The following is a 20,320-nucleotide window of genomic DNA, read 5'->3' on the forward strand; positions in this document are numbered from 1 at the left end:
CAGGTTTAAAATGCTACGCTGAAATGTTTTTGGAGCAAAATAAACTAGGCAGCTTAGAAACAACAACCAATTTGCCGCTATGCTAAAGTTCACTCAATTACACAACAATAACCTACACTTGATCTATATAATAACGCTCTGAATTTATGTATTTTGACAAAATCTGAGCTGTGTTTCCGTTTTTTTAAATTCCCAAAAGAAGCTATTTTGTGGGTGGAGCATAAATTGGGACAGGTCAGTTATTTGAGTTATTTTGTAAAATGAGAATTAAACCGTTTGACCAGGATCCCTTTGAATACAGAGATTCTAAGAACTGGTATATATCTAAACAAACTTAATGTCTGAACTGTTTATATTTTAAAACGTTTTACTGGTTGAAACAGCAGAAGAAAATTGCATTTCATACAAAAATTGTTTCCACATGTCATCATACTCAATCACCATTATCAAAAAAGACAAAATATACCATTAGTAAGAATAACCAAATCCAGCAACATACAAATATCATATCCTTCCCACATGAATGAAATACAGAAAAGGGCACATTATTTTCTTGTTTCAAAAATAATAATAAAAGCTTACAGTGCAAATACACTTTGGTGTGAAGGTTCTTTTTTACCGCAGCAAAAATTGCAAAACCTGAGTTCTTTTAGTTCTCTGAGAGTTGTTCTCTATGACTGACTGGAATCATTTATTCTTCAGTTTTTTTTATTAATAATTTCACTCGGTCACCTTTTGCCTGCAGTTGTGTGTATTTAAATGCCTGTTTGAGTTACTTTCATTCTCCGAATGTCTCTCTCTCAGAGCTCATCGTGCTGGTTTTCTTTCTCTGCGTCTTCCTCCACTTTTAGCTTCAGCTCTTCTGTGGTGATGCGGCCGTCTTTATTCCGGTCCTGGTTTTTAAACATGTCGCCGATGACGACCTCGGGGTCTTGAGCCGGCTTTAGACGCCCCTTGCCCTCTGCAACCTGCTGCTTGATGAACTCTGAGAACTGGGGAGAAAAAAACAAAAAATGACATAAAAATAGGAACATTAAACATCGCCAACATAAAAATATATATGAAAACAGCTAAGATTAGCTAGCTCTGCTAACCATCCTGCTGGTTCGTGCTGTTGTGAGTGAACAGCTAGACTTCTTCTCCCTCCAGAGATGTTATAAAGGAGGAAACGCATAAAAAATACAGTAAATTTGTGTTATGAGAATTGAAAACATTTGATTTTGATCACTGCCGTGTTGTTTCATTGCCAGTGCCTCCTCAAATTATCTTGAATTATTATGTTTCCATTCGCTGTTTCTATTCACTAATCCTTTCGGTATCTACAACCATCTTCATGTTCATCAAAGTATCTACCTTGATATGAAGACCAGGTTTTGCTTAAATAATAATTTTCTTTTCCAAACTATTGTTAAAAGCACATACTGACCCTAATAAGTGCTGCTGAATGCTGACATTACAACAGGGGGGTAAAACAGGTAGCTTTCCCAAGGTAGCAGAGTCGCTAATACTGCCGCAAATACAGGTGCAATATTGTTGTCCTCTAAATAAGCTTGACAAACAAAGAAAACATGTTAATGTGTCTTAAAAACAAGATAGAAGTCCTTAAACTTTGGATGAAAAGTGTACGTTCACCACAGCTAACACTCAGCTATAGCTGAGCAGAATGGTCATAAGCTGCTGACTGCACCTCCTCCAGGGGGACCTCTTTGTCCTGGTTCATGTCCATAGCCTGGAAGAGCTCAGCTGGATTGTCCTTCAGCCATACGAACAGATAGCCCTCAGGAACGCCCTTCTGTATGGACACCAGTTCTACCTCGAACTGCAGCACAGCACTGCCCGGAACATCTCCCCCTGAGACAGAACAGAGAGAGGAGCGTTAAGGGTGGGTATGACTGTGATCTTAACTGTTGGCCCATGTTTAAGAAAAAGGACTGCTTGGAATGGAATTTAGCTCTAAAAGCAATGTTTTAGCAAAGGGGTCTTAGCTACACGTTACAGGGATGTAGTTAAGAAGTCATGGAAACATTCAGCATCACACAAGTTGCATTTATGGTGAGTTGGTAAGTGATCTTAACTATACTATGTGGTTTCTGACACTGTATGACCAAAGCATGGAGGAATTCAAGTCTCAAGGTGGCTACTAGTACTGTTTTAAGCTATCTCTGCTGTCGGAACAAAACCTCGTATCTCCAAAACAGTAACTTTACAGGAGAAGGAAAAAACGTACTTCACTTTTAATGTAAGTCAATGGAACCAGACGTCTTTCCAAGTCATTTTGGGTCGTTTCTTTTGGTCCATTCACCATGAAATTTTCAAACAATGTAAAGGACAACAGGCATTTTCAAATTACGTCAAAAACTGAAAACTGACAAAATCGGAGATACGAGGTTTCGTTCTGACAGCAGCACCATGCAACTTACTTTGTTAGCTACATTAGCCTTGTAGTTCCAGTGCTAACTAAAGAAGCAAACTATAGACACTAGACAAGTCTAGGCTAGTCAACTGCAATTAGTTATCAAAAAAATACATTTGTAAAAAAAAATAGTTTTGCCAAACTATCCTCTTTAATCTAACAGTTATTAATTTTTCAGTAGATATTTATGGGGAGGTTAGATAAGATAATCCACCTGCATAAAGAAGGTACAGAAGTCCGGAGAGGCCATGAGCTGTTGCGATAATTTTCTGGATTGTTATCTTGAAATAACAAGATAAGTAACTCGATATTTCAAGCTAACAATTAGTTAATATCTTGAGATAACAAGACAAGATCACAAGATAATGAACTCGTTATCTTAACATAACTTATCTTATCTCGAGATAACAAGACAAGTAACTTGTTATTTCAAGGTAACAATTTTGTTATCTTGCGATAACAAGATAATTAACTCGTTATCTCAAAATAACAATCCATAAAATGATAACTACCTCATGGCCTCTCTGGACTTACGTAAGAAGGAGAAAGGAGTTTCCAAAACAGGAGTTCCAAAATTATTAAATGATATAGACAAACTCAGACTCCTAACAACCACCCACCAGACCTGGTAGACCACCAAAACTGTCCCCAGCCAATAAACAGCACTTAATCTGCTTCAGGTCTGAAAAAATCCATCCATCCTTCCACTGTGAGAAGACAACTCAACACTATAGGGTCTGAAAGAATGTGTAGCTGACAAGAAGAACCTCACTGAGAAAAGGAAATTGATAAAAAAGAGGAACATTTGCAAATTAAAGAAGCTGCTGGTGTTCTCAAAACAATGGACTGACCACCCCAGAGCCCAGACCTCAACATCACTGAATGCGTTTGATTACTTGGATTGAGCAGAAAATACAACCAACTTCAAGACTGAACTTTAGAGGTGTGGAAAAATATCCCCGCAGATTTCTTTGAAAAACTGAAAGCAAGTCTCCTGAAAACAATGTGTGGAAGCAAAGTGTGAACACACTAAATAAAATAAATTAGCATCTCTTTACATCATAAATCCAGTTCTAATGGACAGAGTGGAGCTGATCTTAGATCAGAGCTCTTTCGCCAACAGGCTTTAGATTTAGACCAACGTGTGACAGATATAAACACCATCTCTCATCGGCCTGTTAAAGCCAGAGGGAGTCAGATGGCGCTGTTACGTAACCCACACATACACACTGGTCTCTCACCTCCTCTCTCTCCGTGACCAAGATGCGGTGGCACTATGATGGTCCTTCGCTCGCCCACACACATGCCCCTCAGACCCTCATCCAGCCCGTCAATCACTTTATCCGCCCCCAGCACCACGTCTTGTGGAACGCCGTAATCACTCCTGTGACAGTCACACATCAGAAACACAAACACAAAATTGGAGATCTGCTGAAAGACATGGCTGCAGTGATTAGCTGAAGTCTGCTGATGTCGAAAAAAGTTATTGCATTGTTCACTTAAAAACAAAAGCGCTCTATAATGTTTATGTGATCCGTGTGGTCATTACAGAATGCAAAGCACTGCAGGAAGTGTAGGGGTGATAACTGTAACTGTTAGTTAGGCTGCTGTAGCGCTTAAAAGTTGCATCTTCTGTTGTATCACTCATTACAGAGTTCAAACCGCCTGTGGCAGCAACATCAGCACTGCACACTAGGAGCTTCATGAAATGGAGAGGCTTCAAAGAAGCCTAAGATCACTATGTGCAATACCAAGTGTCCACTGGAGTGGTGTAAAGCATGCCACTGCTGGACTCTGGAGCAGGGAAAACGTGTTCTCTGGTGAGATGAATCATGCTTCTCCATCAGGGAGTCTGATGGACGTATCAGGTTTTGGTAGATGCCAGAACACTACCTACTGGAATGCATAGTGCTAGCAGTAAAGTTTGGTGGAGGGGGGATAATGGTCCAGCGATTTCAGCTTTAACTTTTCTGGGAAGGCTTCCACAATATTTTGAAGTGTGTCTGTGGGAATCTGTGTCCAAATAAACTCAGTGGTCATCACTCACGATGTGAAGAGCAGGGTGCCGTCCAGTAGAGAGCAGTTGTAGTGGTACTGGATGAAGTCGTTAACCTCGCTGGTCTCGTTACACGGCTCTGGTTTGAACGTGACGTCCACCTGCACTGGATCTTTCGGGTTGTGGAAGTCGATCACGTGGACATCGAACACCACGACAGCAGAACCTGGGATGTCCTTACCTGAGACAGTACAAAATCACAGCTTTGAGAAAGAAATCGCCCTCATACTTTGTTATATACTGTTAGGTTTTTGCAATATGAGTTGAGGTCCAGTCACAAAAGCTTTTATCAACGAAATTAGATTCATTTCAATGGAATTTGCTGCGAAGAATGTTCTCGCATTACAAATTTAGCTTCACAAAGAATAAATTTCAAAACTTTTAGTCAAGGTTTGGTGATGTATGACGCATTTGCACTCTCGACCATCAGCACAACAACCAGACAAGATCTTTTGTTGTGTTGACCTTTGAAGGTGCTTTGTATAGCAGCACCGAAGATCTAAAAAGAAGCATGTGTTCATTTTATCAGTGTCAAAGCACAAAATTTGCTACAAATTAACCAATAAAAGAGAAGCAGTGTGGTACTTAGTTGAGAGGATGGATTAGATGATAAACCTGTCTTTGCTTGTGTGTTTTTACAGCTTATTGTTTGGCGAGTTAGCCAGCTGACCTTACACAGGGTTAGCTGTTTGGTACGGAGCCCTGCTGGCAACACCCAGTTTGAATAAAAATAAAGCCACGGCTTGGTAAGGCATAGGAACAAGATAATTAAGTCGTGGGAACAAGATCCTAATGTGTGTCCACGACTTAGTAAGGCATGAGATCGAGGTAATTAAGTGGTGGCCATGACTTAGTAAAGCGTGGGGACGAAATCATGCCCTGTTAAGCTGTGGTCAAGGCCTAATCATCTCATTCCCATGCCCTTATTAACTCGTGGCCATGCCTTAGGATCTCATTCTCACAGATTTCATTAACCTCTTATTGACCAGGGTATATTTGGGTTTTCCATCTGAATTCACATCACCAAATCGTAAGGCAAATTATTCAGTAACTGCATGAAATAAATGTAAATTTGTATTTTGTTTATTTATTTATTTTAAAAGCTCCCCTCAAATTAATAGAACATGTGTTTTATGATCACACATATTGCTATATGCTTACAATTTACTGCTGAAAGCCAAAAATCTTAGACGCTCTTTGTATTATTTTATTAAAATAATGTTTACAGAGCAGATCACTGAAGAGACGCCATCTGTTTATAGTTTACAGCCCAGATTTGTGGAAAAGTGGGTCGACTTTCAGTAGACAAAAAAAACTGTGAGTTCAGCTTCTTTTATTATAAGTGTTTAAAATGACATCACCCATCTATTTGACTGGAGAGAAGACAGTTACAGCCTCATATGACACCAACCTTTTGAATGTAGCTTATGAAATATGAAAGTTATGAAGAATATGACGAAGCATCGGTGGTCTCAAGGAGTTGAAAAGGTAAGTATTTGAAGGGCAAATTTGGCAGCAGTGTTACTGTCAATACACAAATTCAGATATTTTTCACATTACAGAACTGACCGGCTGATTTAGAGCTCAATAACTTTGCTATTCTTTTCCCATGAGATTTGTTAAAATCATCGCTGTCAGAACAAAAGCCTTTATCTCCAAAAACATTTTTTACTAATAATGCAAGCTAATGTAAACATGCTTATTCCACTTAATTCTAAGTGATTTTAGACCATTTCTTTGGTCCATTCATTGTAAACATTTTTGACACCATGTGAATGTGAACTGCAGCCGCCGTGTTCAAATTCTGTAAAACTATTAAAAAGCATCAAAAATGGAGAAACAGCGACGACATGTAGACAGAACCTGGACGTTGCCTGCTCCATCTGTTTTAGTAACAAGTTAATGCTACTGGGTGTGGAGAAGACTTAACTTGTAAACAGATTACATCATGTTCTTTTGATGGCTTTTATTTAAGATTTAAGTAATTTCCTCTGTGTTATGATGAACTGTCAATAGTCAATAATGGGATGTACTTCCTGTGAGTCTTTATCCGTGTCTCAAAGCTGAGGATGTGGCTGAGAAAGGAAAAACCTTCCTAACACTTGTATATGAAGGCTCCTCTTAAGTGCAACGTCACATTAAAGCAAAATTTACATCATTAAATTTCATCAGAAACCCCAGTGCCGCAGCGTCTCGCCGCTCATGGCAGTTTCTGCCGTTTTTGTTGTTTTGAGCTGTGTGTAAAGGATTGTGGGAGACTGGTGTCTCAAAGGATACACCAGCTTCGTCCTTCCATTTCTCCCAAACGTAATGGCTGAGAAATGCTCCTTGGCTGCATCCTTATCTTAGGCCACTAGATGGAGTATGTGAGAAAACTGAACTGCTGCCTTATTAAGGGCACCACACTTTTTTCCACAAGTCTGAGCTTCAATTGTTTAACACTCTACTGCTCGGTGTTGCCACACGGCAACATTACTTTATCTTAATTTTACTAAAAATCTGTAATATAAAATCTGTGTTTTCCTATTTAATTGTGGAAAAAGAGTCTTTTACTTTGAAAGGACAAATACTTCATGACATCACATGACCAGGATTTTTTATTATGATGCTGTTATTACCATACATTCCAAATACCAGTTGGAACTGTATTAATTTCCAATATTTGCAAATATTGGGTCGTACATTTGACTATATATAAGTTGGATTTGTTTGTTCTTGTTTTCAGTAAAAGGATGTTTTTAGAGAAAAGTTAAATTTTATGGTGCATTTTTTTTAGGTTTTATGGTGCCAAACGGCAACAATTTACAAAGTAACCCACTATTTTTTTTAAATAAAATTTGTTTTTTCAAAAATTTCCAATATTTAAGCAATTTCAAATAACAAAAATCACATTAAAACATTTTATCACGTTTAAGTAATATTTCATGCAGTAGAGGGTTAAATCTGTACATCTGATGAAAGCTTTATATGTGGCCCGAAGTGGTGCAGCTTTAACTAAATAAAGTAGTTTACTCCTTAAACACGAACACTGACTTTGTTTTTCATAGTAGATATTAAGTAAATTATTGTTACTGTATAATTAGTGGTAGTTTATGAATAATTTATAGTATCTACTGAAAAGTGTTTTTTCCTTTATAGATCTTTTTTAAATCGTTGGTTTCAAGCATGCGTGACTGAAACACCGTCTTTATCTTCTTAGTTGTGGCATAAGAAAAGGTCATTTTTTACACATTTGCACTAAAAGGCCAGTCAAAATTTACACACAACTTCATTAAAAAGGTTACACTGTGTTTAATTATTGATAGAGTATAATATGAGTTATCAGCAAAGCATTTAGACACTGACTTGAATGTATAAAGCTGCTGTACCTGCTCCTTGTTGTCCGTATGCTAGATGAGGGGGTATGGTGATCCTCCTCCTCTCCCCCACACACACACCCTGCAGACCCTTATCCATACCCGAGATCACATAGCCCAGCCCGATGTATGTGTTGTATGTGCTGTTACGCTGGTAGCTGTAAAATGGTCAAAGAAAACAACAAGAACATCCAATTTGTAGTTACAAAATAAACACCAAAAGTACTTCCGCCTCTAGAGGGCACTGCTGCTGCTGATAATACACACTCACCACTCTTCTGTTACTAAACAGTCGATCCCCTCTACTCCTCTAATCACTGGTCAGTTTCTGACCAACAGACCACTATTGTCCAGATATTATCTGGTTGGTGGATCAGTCTCAGCAGAGCAGTGACATTGACATGGTAGTATGCGCTGCATGTTGCACTGGTGTGAGTGTATCAGACACAGCTTTTACACGTCAGAGTCACTGCTTGGCTGAGGATGGTGTCCCATGTATTTACCAACTTACCCATAAGCAGCATTTGCATGCTTGGATTCCCTGTGATGTCTAAATAAATAAATAAATAAATGCCAACAGTCCCCACAGCTAAAAGGCAGCTATATCAGCTGGCACACCAGTGGACAGAGAGTCTATATTTAAAGAAATAATTACATCACAAATGTATGGTGTGATCTATGAGGTTTAATCTGACTCTACAGAACTTCTACTGTTAGCTAAAGGGGAGGTGGGTGCTTTTAGCTCTAAAATCAAGGGAGAATTTACCCTAAATACTGTCCTCATTCTTTCAATTACTTGAGCTTGAACACATCTGAAAATCTTAATCAAGTCGTTTGTCAAAACATTAATTAGTATAATTATATAATTAATAAGTATTAATTTCAAGGCTTGTTTTGATAAAATATTAACCCACTTCCCGCAAATTCAGTCTCCCACCACTGAATGCCGTGAAGATACGGATCAGCAATAATTTATAGAAGATAATGACGAGAAAGTGTTCAGAAGAGGGCTGTACAGATGCCACTGGAGCAGGCTGTCTGATTAAAGAGGGGCTCTGGTGACTAACCTGGTGTCGAAGGTGACCCCGTTGAGGAAGGTGCCGTTGTAGTGGTAGCGGATGTAGTCTCCAGTGACGGATTTCCGAGTGCAGGGCTCTGGCACTTCCTGGATTTCCACAGTGATGTCGTCCTTAGTGTTGTGCAGGTCCTCGAGCAGGATGTCATACACTACTGTGGCATGAGGAGGGATTTCTTTACCTAAATGAGAGGGAGAGAGAGATTTTAACCCTTTAGCTACAGTGTCGGCCACAGCAATCCTGCTGGGCCTCAAATACTTAAAGAGACACTTTGCAGAAAAAGAACAGTGTAACCATCCTAACATCTGTTTTAAACATGCTCACAGCTGTGCCGCAGTGGTTCCAAGGGTGTGATATTCTGGATTGAAGTCTAGGAAAACCTCCTTTGGATGATGTATCTCGAAGGTGGGAGGAACTTTTGAAAAACTACCAGCTTTGGGGTGGATTATTGGGGTCAGGCTGCTTGAAATGTCTTTAAACATGCACTGCTAGGAAGCCCAATCTTTTAATGCAGTGCATCCCTTCTCATTCAACTTCATCTGTTCCACCTTAAATGATGCGCCAGTTATTTCAGCAGAATGTGGATTGGAAAATTTGAATAAGAAGGTGGCAAATAAGATGCCAACTCCAAACATTTAGACTCTCAGAGTCACTGGCCAAGGGTAGAACCAGTTCTTTTGGCATTGACTCCCCATCACTACTGACCAGAGGTCGTCAACATGCAGCTCTTTCCTGCCCTGTAATTCTCCGTAGCAGAATTAGATTTTTAGGTAAAAATAAAATAATCCTCCTTTGCAGTAAAATAAAGCTCTGCTTTTAAATTGGTTTTAAACCATTAAGTTAATGTAGGCTGTATCTGCTAATTCACCCTATAACCCTGAAGATTGGCGTGCAGACTGCTGGTCACTATAGCAACACAGATAACATCTCGCCTAGCTAGTAGCTAACGAAAAGACAAAGATTTAAGACGAACATTGATAATTCAGAAACAAACTGACTTGTTTGTGTTCATAATCACTCCAGCTGGTTTCCTGATATGTTTAATCTGCAACGAGAAACGGTCAAACAAGTCACGAAGCTGAAGTCAGCTTCTTATTTGAATTTTCTGTTCCACCTTAAATGTGCAGCAGTTACACTCTGGCACCTCAGGCATCATTTAAGGTGGAACGGGAAAATTCTAACAAGAAGCTGGTGAATGAGAAGCGACTTCAGCCTCGTAAAAAGTCGCATGTTGAGAGACGTTTTACAAGAAACTATTTCACTTTTGCGGAAAAGTTTCCTGCCAGAGATGCGAGAAACGCAGCTATAGCTGAGCTAAAGCTTAAGGCAGAGCAAAGTAAGTCTGCGTTTTAATTTGATTTTTTAGCCTGTACTAGTACATTAGCACATACTGAGACATGTTTACAGCCAGGATGGTAAAATGGATATAAAATGTGATGGTTTAAAGTGTGGTGGTTTAACTTTTGTTGAAAGGACAAAATGGCTCTTCTTAACATTTGGGTTGCCGACTCCTGCTTTGGACCATCAGTAGTAATGCAGGATGAAGCCCAGCTGCTGGTGCTGTATTGTCAGCACGACGCTGTGATTGAAGCCCTCTTGTTCAAATAACACCAACCGTATATATGATAAATACTTATTTTTTGGAACATGCAGCCACTGATGCTCTAACTGAACAATAAAAGTTCAGCTATAACGAAATGCACTGCTTTTAAATGGAAATTCCTCTTCAGGGTTAAATGTGTGCAATAAATAATGTATTATTTTAATTGTCTGACATTCCTATTTTTTTGTGATATATCATTTGAACAGTGGAAAATACTGAAAGGTAAATTTGCACTTATATCATCCACCCCTGCTTGTAACTCGTTACCCACTAGCAGGCTGCTGCTTCCAGTAAAATTGCAGGTTTGTATGGCTTGTTTACAGTGTTTGCGTACAGCTGCGGGGAAGTGTTTACCGTATCCTTTCTCTCCGAATGCGAGGAACGGGGGGATGATGAAGTTTCTGATTTCTCCCACACACATCCCCAGCAGCCCCTCCTCCAGACCTTTAATCAGCCAGCCTTCCCCCACAACACTGTCCTGTGTCTGTGAGCGCTCGTAGCTGCGCGGGGCTCATACAAGCGCAAAGTCAACACACACATGCCTGCACAACGGCACACACACATATACACATGCTGAGCTTTTACTTGCATGCAGTGAAGCACCTCTAAATTAACCCTTAGAAATTTACATTCATCAGAAGTGACAACAAAAGCATTTGTAGATATATATATATATATATATATATATATATATAAATCATTTCTCACCTTTAGCCCTTTTAAAAAAGTGTGGAAAGCATAGATTTTAAGCTTTCATATCGCATTTGTGAAATGAAAAGTTATCGTCAGTTTTGATGTGCAGAAAAAAAAATGTACATTTATACTTCACATTTTTCAGCATTTTGGTCATTTTTTGACAACAAAACAAACAGAAAAAACTCAAGGCTGTCGATGTACAGGGTGTAAATTACAAACCCAATTCCCAAAAGGTTGGGACTATGTGCCAATAAAAAGAAAAGCAGTGATTAGTAAATTATGTCTGAACTAAAAGTGAATGAATGACGTCCCGGAAAAAGAGTCTAAAAAAGCAGCATTTTTGCTCCAAAATTTGTATATGTCTTTCTCAGCTACTGGTGCTTTCACAGATGTGCAAGCCACCCTCTAATACATCCCCAATACCAAGACAGACCCCTGCTTTTAAACTTTACGCTAGTAACAATCTGGATGTCCTTTTCTTCTTTGGCCCAGAGAACTCAACATCCATTATTTCCATAAACAATCTGAAAGACTGACTTGTCAGATCGCAATACACGTTTTCACTGGGCATCAGTCCATTTCAGATGAGCTCGAGCCCAGAGAAGTCGGCAGCGTTTCTGGACATTGTTCATATATGGCTCCTGTTGTGCACAGTATAGCCTTAACTTGTGGATGCAGCAACAAATGGGCATTCGGTTGTGGTATTTGGCTTTGCTTTTCAGGCACAGAGAGATTTTTCTAGATTCCCTAAATCCTTTGATGATATTGTTCACTGTAGAGGGTGAAATTCCTAAAATGCTTACACCATACACTGAGGAGTGTTGTTCATAAACAGTTGGATTTTTTGCCAAAGTGGTGAGCCTCGACCCATTACACTCATAAGGGACTCTGCCTTTCCTGGATGCACCCAAGCATGTTTACATCGCCTCTTTAAAAATGTTTTTTGGACACTTAACAACATTCCTAGTCTTAAATTTCAGAATGAGTATGTATTTACAAAAAACAGTGAAGTTGATAAGATAAAATATTAAATAACTTGTCTTTGTACTGTTTTCATTTAAACACAGGTCAATCCCTACTTTCTGTTTTTTTATTTGCGTTTCACATACTGTCCCAGCTTTTTTGGAAGTAGGCATGTAAATGCAAACCTAATTGATTATGTAACTATATAATTTATGTAAAATTAACATCATTTAATTTCAATTAACTGTACAGCAAAACAAAAATAATAACCATGGACTTCTGGTGGTTAAGGTTAAGTACAGACTATGTGAATAATTCACACTATGTTCCTAAACCAAGAGTTACAGTGATATTTATTTTGCATATTTGATCACTCCAGCCACGCTTTCATTCCGGTTTGCTCAATTTCACTCACCTGGAGTCAAACGCGCTGCCGTCCAACAGGCTGCCATTAAAGTGGAAGCGCACAAAGTCTGTCCTCATCACTGAGCGCGAGCAGTTTTTGCTGCTTTTGATGACCCGCGTCTGCACCTTGTCTGCTCTGTTGAAGACGTCCAGCAGGTGCAGGTCAAACACCAGCGTCGTGTCAGGAGGAATGGTGTCACCTGAGAGAGAGAAAAAGAGAGAGAGACAGAGAGAGAGAGAGGGAGGAAGAGATTAGACAACTGTCAATCATTGTGACAAACTTAGCCTGAGAAAATTGAAGAAAATACTGTGAAAATTATGAGCACAGAAATGATTTGCTTCTCAAGTCTGGATATGAAACAACGCAAACTTTCAAAAACAATGATTAAAAGTTTCTTTGTTTCATGAAAGCGTTCTTCAGATTGATGGAGCATGTGCTATAGACGGTTCTATATAGAACCTTTCTGAAAAGGGTCCTATGGCACCAAAAAGGATTCTTCTACTGTTACAAGCTTGACATCAATATAATAGAAGAACCCTTTTGGGTGCCGTATAGAATCCTTTTCAAAAAGGTTCTATATAGAACCATCTACAGCACATTCTGAAGAACCCTTTCAGGACGCAAAGAACCCTTAAATCATGCAACAGTGTGTTCATGGTTCTTTACAGAACCCTTTTCTTTACTAAAGAACCCTTACAGAACCATATTTTTTAAGAGTGTACAATAAAATATTTCTATTGATTATTCAATTAGTACTCATATTTAATTATTCAGATACTACTGTGAATTATTCAGTAACTACAAATGATTCTGTAACTACTATAAACACTCAGTACTCAGTTATGATTCAGGCATGCACTTTCCACAATGCTGATTATGGAGGAAATTAGCCTCGTAGCTCCAGCGCAAAACTAAAGAAGCAAACTTCAGACACTGAACACGTCTTAGCTGGTCTGTTACTCTAAGATAATGGGGGGAAATTAACATTTGATTTTTTTTGTTTCTTTAAAGATGATCAGGGATGTGTTACCTGCTCCCTGGCCGCCGTAGGCCAGGTGTGGGGGCACTGTAATCTTCCGGCGTTCATTGATGCACATACCCACAATCCCTTTGTCCACTCCTGCAAGCTGTCGACCTTGTCCAACCACCCCGAAGAACGGTGCCCCCCGCTGATAGCTGTAATAACAGCAGGAACAAGGAGCATGATGAGTTTCAACTGTTTCAACTGACTTACAATGTGATCTGAATGTAAAATCAGCACTGTTTGGTACATTTTATTATTAATTTTTTTATTATTATTTTTGACATCTTATATCTGACTAACCAACAAATCTGACAAATACAGGGTAGTCCAGCGTACATGCTGAATGAGGAGGAACCGTGAGCAACTAAGGCTGCCTCTTCGGATGTGCTAACAAGCTAACACACATCTGATTGATTACATTCTGATTATAGATTAAGACCGAAGTGTTTATATACACTCTACTCAACAATCTGATGGGAAAATCTTCGTTTACATCCACACTACAGGTAATGACACGCATGCGTGGAGAACCACTTAGTGTAGATGTTACCATGACAACGAGCATCACTAAGTCCAATCAGAGTGAGATGAGCAGCAGTGAGCAGTGCTTCTGTTTTTAATGACTGTAAAATGATGTCAGACTCAGGAAAACGTCCTTCACATGTCCTTATTAAAGAAGGCCGAGAGGAAGACGTCGTGTTCTGAGACTCATAAGCTGGACGTCCGTCCCACCGCCGTCTTTTAAAGATCAGAGCATAAACTTCGTCTCCTCTGCAGACCAGTTTCTGCTCCGCCATGTTGAATGTTATAAACTTTCACTATGACGCGACGAACATGATCAGAAAGGACTTAAACTTTCCGATAGGGAATGTAATCAGATACAGGCGTTTACATGGATATTATTCTTGTATGTAACTGATTATTTACAGGATTACCCACCTCGATCAATCAGATAGAAACTGTATTCCGAATGGCCTCAATCGGACTAGACTATTCCAACTGAGGTGTTTACATGGACGTGTTCTATTCTGATTGAGCTACTAGTTGGATTATTAACGGATTATTAGACTGCATGTAAACGTGGCTATTGTTGCATTTACACTACTACATTACAACATCAGCTCGTCAGTGGACGTGAACGCATCCCTTCCCTTTCAGTTGGCCGCATGTGGGTGTCACGAGGGAATTCCCTGGGAAATCCAACTGAAATGTAGTCTAGCTAAGCCAATATTTATTTAAAGAATGCTTTAATTTTTTTTGAATGATCAGCATCATTAAAATAATATTTCCCAAAATGTTAATAAAGCTAAACTTGGAAGGATCAGGATTTAGGTTGGTGATTACCACTTGCAGTCAATATCAGTCATCTGTGTTCATTAACATCCAACCAATCGCTGTCCCCCTTAGAGCTTTCACTGGTGGTCCTCAATGTTATGTGGGAACATGTGAAAAGCAGAACCCACGTTTCATACCTTTGGGCTGCGGACAGAAAAAAAAACACACCAGCCAACTCCAAGTTGTTCATGTCCTTGAATTCGTCTTTGTTAACTTCTACAGTGTAAAATCACTGATTAATTAAAACATTCGTCCATATATCATATTTTATTTAAAAGACTTTGTTCAAATGTAGTTTATCGTCCTACATAAGAACATCTCTGTTTCAGTGAAGTAATGAAAAAGCAAAATGTAACAGGCTCCATTTTCTCTCACCAGTTCCCTCATGAGTTTCGGGCTGCAACTGCAAGAGGCGCGTGTGCATGAATTTTGGTTAGGGTGCACTTTTTTTGGGTTAAAAATCCAATTATCAGTATATTAAAAGGTAAAAATCCAAAAAAAAGCTTAGCGTATTGTTTACTGTCTATATTCCGCTACTGTGTGAACAGTTCTCCTAGTTCCAGTTGTGTATTCAGTGCATTTAAAAAAAAAAATAAATTGTAAATTTACATTTTAATAAAATCTGAGATTTCATGATACATTTACACCTCTAATAACTAATATCATATGCATAACACTTCAATTAAGGGCTACCTATAAAAGGCCTTCAAAGCACATGTATCAGCATCAATGGCTCTTATAAAGCAACATTTAAACGTTCATAAAAAGCTTATGCCAGTAATCGTAAACTGGCAAATACACTACATTATACTGGCCTTAAACTGAAGTGACGTACCTTTGTTCGTAATATTGAAGTGAAGAAGTACTATTTTAATACTGGGCCGGGCCAGAATTTAAGGTTGTCTCAGACCAAAATAAATTAGATCACATAGAACGTATGTGATCTAGTTTATTTTAGTCTAATTTATTTTTATTTATTAATTTCATATATGTTTAGCAGTTTTCAGTAGGTTGTGGAAGTGCACAATGACACAGTTGATCTTATTTATTATTTTTATATTATTTATTTTAACATATATATATTTATATATTGTTTAATTTATGACATATGTAAAATGTAAAAAAAAATTGTCTTTTTTTAAAAGTGGATTTCCTTGAAACTATAATTCTATTTAAGTAAAATTATATTTTATAATTCCAATAAATGCATGACATTTCCAAATACAGAGTAATTGTGTTGAATAATCGTGAACTCAATATTGGCCAAAATAATTGTGATTATGATTTTTGCCATAATCAAGCAGCCCTACTTGGCAGTGATTCTTCTTAATGATGTTATCAAAAGAACAAATCTCTGCCACTTCATTTTGTGACCCCTTATGTCATTTACTTCATAAAGCAAATGGTCATCTTGCAATTTATTAATGGCATAAGCTGGTCATAAATACTCAAGTGCTGCTTTATTAAAGATATTCAATGCTTATCTATTGTGAAGTCTCAGATAAAGTGCCTTCAAATAAAGTGTTAAAAATGCATGTTGGTAAAAGTGGTTTAGTAGGTCAGAAACAGATGATCAGAGTGTGTGTGTGTGTGTGTGTGTGTGTGTGTGTGTGTGTGTACGTGGCATGCAATCACACACTGAGCCATCTTTTCTAATTATCTTTCTGGAGAAGAACATCTGACCTTCCAGCAGAATTCAGCTGTTCTTTCCGCGTCTTTTCTCGTTGCTGGTGTTCACATCGGCAGCTTGGGAGCTTTAGCATTTCATTTTAGACCAAAAAGAGATGAATAAGAAACGTATGGATGCATTAAGATGTTCCACTGCCGTTACAGCTCTATAGGGAACTCGGTTCTGCAGTTTTTGGATCTTCTCCAACATTTGAACAAATCCTGATCCATTACTGAGGATTCAACCTGTTTGAAAAACCTTTTCGGACAGATTTCTGAGTTAATCTGGTCTGCCATTAAGTCGACACCATTTTATGAAGAGAATCTCGAAGATGAAGTTTCTTTCTTTTTCGAATTTTCCGTTCCACCTTAAATGGTGCAGCGGTTACACTCTGGCGCATGAGGAGAACGTAGCTGCTGCACCATTTAAGGTGGACCGGAAAATTCGAAAAAGCAGGCAGGTCTTACCTCGAGTCAAACTGCTTCCCGTCGGTAAAAGTGGCGTTGTAGTGATACCGGACAAAATCCCCATCTTTAACTTCTCTTCTACACCTTTTCGGGACTGAATATCTGTCCACGACAATGTCTCCCACCGGCCCGGGGCTGCTCTCTGCTACCCAAGCCCACAAAAGCAGCACCAAGTTCAGCCTCAGACCTAACGGCAGACGCCACATCTTCACAACAGGGCGCACAGCTGTCTGTCTCTTATTCACCAGGGACAAAAACGTCGTCTTGGCGTTATCTGTCTATCTGTCTGCCCTCGGTGGGGAAAAAACCGTGTGCAGCCGAAATTCCTATTTTGTGAGACTGAGTCGCCCTCCCCCTTCACCCCAGGCTAAAGCTAAAGCTACGTGTAAACGTGGAACTTCTCCAGAGAGAAGGGGGGCGAACAGTTTTACAGCGGTGTGTAAACCAGCCTAAAATCACAGTCTAGTGAAAGTATTGCTTCTTCAGTGAAATGATAGTAAGTAAAGTTAAAAAGTACTAAGAAGTTCTCTATAGAACTGCATCCACCATCTGTCAGCACAGGAACTAGATACTTAGGCTCTGTTCCTTCGTTTTGGATAAATAAAATGCTGAAGCTCTGAAGTGAACACAGCAGAATGAAGTTGAAGGGCAATTCGACCGAGTTTTCTAAAATTTTCTCCATAAGTCAGTTGTTAAGATGCAAACCAAGTCTTTCAGAGTGGTTGGGTAAGAAATGCTCTGTTCTGTAGAAACTTACAGAGACAGAATTGTTCTCAGTGGTGGTGACAGGAACCAGAGGTTTTATGCCTCTAAAAGATTTTGTGTGAAATGGGTATGAATAACGTTCCGCTGCCTGATGGCTGAGACACTGAATCTGGAGGTAAACCACCATCATCAACATTACATACAAGGACTCAGAAGACACGTGTAGGTTCACTACATAAAATGGCTATATATTCATATCTATCAATCTGTCTGCATATCTATCTATCTATCTATCTATCTATCTATCTATCTATCTGCCTGCCTGTCTATCTCTCTATCTGTCCGCCGTCGATCTATCTCTCTGTCTGACTGTCTTGCTGCCTGTCTATCTATCTATCTATCTATCTATCTATCTGTCTGTCTGTCTGTCTGCCTGCCTATCTATCTATCTGTCTGTCCGTCCATTCGTCCGTCCGTCTGTCCACCCACCTATTTATCTATCTATCTATCTATCTATCTATCTATCTATCTATCTATCTATCTATCTATCTATCTGCCTGCCTGTCTATCTGCCTGCCTGTCTGTCTCTCTATCTATCCGGCCGTCCATCTATCTCTCTGTCTGACTGTCTTGCTGCCTGTCTATCTATCTATCTATCTATCTATCTATCTATCTATCTTTCTGTCTGTCTGTCTGTCTGTCTGCCTGCCTATCTATCTATCTGTCTGTCCGTCCATTCGTCCGTCCGTCTGTCCACCCACCTATCTATCTATCTATCTATCTATCTATCTATCTATCTATCTATCTGTCTGTCTGTCTGTCTGCCTGTCTATCTATCTGTAGGTCTGTCCGTCTGTCCATCTATCTATCTATCTATCTATCTATCTATCTATCTATCTATCTATCTATCTGTCTGTCTGTCTGCCTGTCTATCTATCTATCTATTTGTCTGTCTGTCTGCCTGTCTATCTGTCTGTCTGTCTGTCTGTCTATCTATCCACTCTTGCTTAAGATCTGAAACAATCCACCAGTGTTTCTGTCCATCCTTCCACTGTGAGAAGATGACTCAGCGCTATGGGTCTGAAAGGATGTGTAGCTGTCAAGAAGAAAGAAATGAAAGAAAGACAGTATAGATGAGCGTGCATTTCATGCTAGTCTAAGCTGGTTTATGCTGGTCTGGTGCAGGTTTAGCTGGTCACCCAGCACAATCATGCTGGTTGACCAGCAAACCAGCATCCAAAACACAACATATCGCCTTCAGAACAAAACCTTGTATCTCCAAACGACAACTTTACAGGAGAAGAAAAAAACATACTCTACTTTTTATGTAAGTCAATGGAACCAGACTTTTTCACAAGTCATTTTGGGCCATTTCTTTTGGTCCATTCATCATGAAATTTACACACGATGTAAAAAGCAAAAGGTGTTTTCAAATTATGTTAAAAAATGAAAAACGATACAAGGTTTTGTTCCGACAGCAGCGATATGCTGGTTTTGCTGGTGACCAGGGGCCGGATTCACAAAGGTGTCTTAAGAAAGAAAATCTTCTTAAATGTGTTTTTTTGTAACTTCATTCTTAAGAAAAAAGTTACGAAAACATTATTCTTCAAATAACGTCTTAAGAATTATCTTATTTTCCTACTTTCCTAAGAATAATTCTAAGAATAAGCGTTTTTCTTGAAAATGTTATGTTCTTAAATGTTTTCTTAACCTCACCTCAGCCTCACACTCGTCTTAGGCTGGAGGACTTGACAAGGTCAGCATCTAAATTTATCACTTTATCTAGTCTTGCTCATCCTCCTACTGTATTTTGGAAGAAGGATTTTTCCTGTTGGCTGTTTTTTCCTCATCACCTCTAAATCTTGTTTGCTATTTTTTTTAAACACTTGGTTTGATGTTTTCCCCCCATTTTGCTCCTCTGAGCAGATTAACCTAATAATGGAAATAACAGTTAGTACCAATTCAAAATGTACTTTGCGTCATTAATGGTACATGGTAAAATGCAACGTTGCCTACATAAGAAAACAATGAAGATCTTCTTAAAAAAATCTTTAAACAATAATTAATATCATCTTAAAAGAAAATTTCAGAACGTCTTAAGTGTTTCGAGAATTGCATTTAAGAACATTGTTATGAACTTCTTCGTGTTTGTCTTAAGAACCTTCGCAAGTTTTTTCTTAAGAAAGTTTTCGTGAATCTGACCCCAGTTTATTAGCTCCCATTGCTACTGTCCAGAATACCAGCATCCAATTAAGCAGTAGAACACAAGAGGGAGTGTGTTATTGCGAAATAACATTCTGTGATTTGGTTGCCATAGATCATCACAGCTGTGATGTTATTCATGATAACACACAACCTCGAGTGTTCTATTGCTTTTATACAACAGTTCAATAAATAAAGTACGAAACTAATAAACTGGGCTGTGAACACAGCGTTTAATATGTTTTAATGTTCGCAGTTCTTTCCACCAAATTATAGTTTGCAGCTTGTTGCTACGTCAGAGTAACGAGCTCCGCCCACTCGCTGCACAGTCTGCTGTAAGCCTCGCCCT

The 20,320-nt window shown here is 38.9% G+C and overlaps 1 protein-coding gene across 1 annotated transcript; it reads right to left on the minus strand.

Moving 5' to 3' along the window:
* Positions 1 to 353: 353 nt before the first annotated feature.
* fkbp10b (FKBP prolyl isomerase 10b) lies at positions 354 to 17,410 on the minus strand. The gene is made up of 10 exons (XM_036573102.1): positions 17,065 to 17,410; positions 13,600 to 13,745; positions 12,579 to 12,768; positions 10,859 to 11,004; positions 8,893 to 9,082; positions 7,838 to 7,983; positions 4,461 to 4,650; positions 3,655 to 3,797; positions 1,688 to 1,851; positions 354 to 992 (listed from the first exon to the last, which is right to left on the minus strand). Exons 1-10 carry the CDS (start codon positions 17,268 to 17,270, stop codon positions 801 to 803), a joined length of 1,713 nt encoding a protein of 570 aa, XP_036428995.1. The 5' UTR covers positions 17,271 to 17,410; the 3' UTR covers positions 354 to 800.
* Between the last annotated feature and the right edge of the window lie 2,910 nt (positions 17,411 to 20,320).

Source organism: Colossoma macropomum, unplaced genomic scaffold (assembly GCF_904425465.1).
Source record: "Colossoma macropomum unplaced genomic scaffold, Colossoma_macropomum, whole genome shotgun sequence".
NCBI classification, from domain to species: Eukaryota; Metazoa; Chordata; class Actinopteri; order Characiformes; family Serrasalmidae; genus Colossoma; species Colossoma macropomum.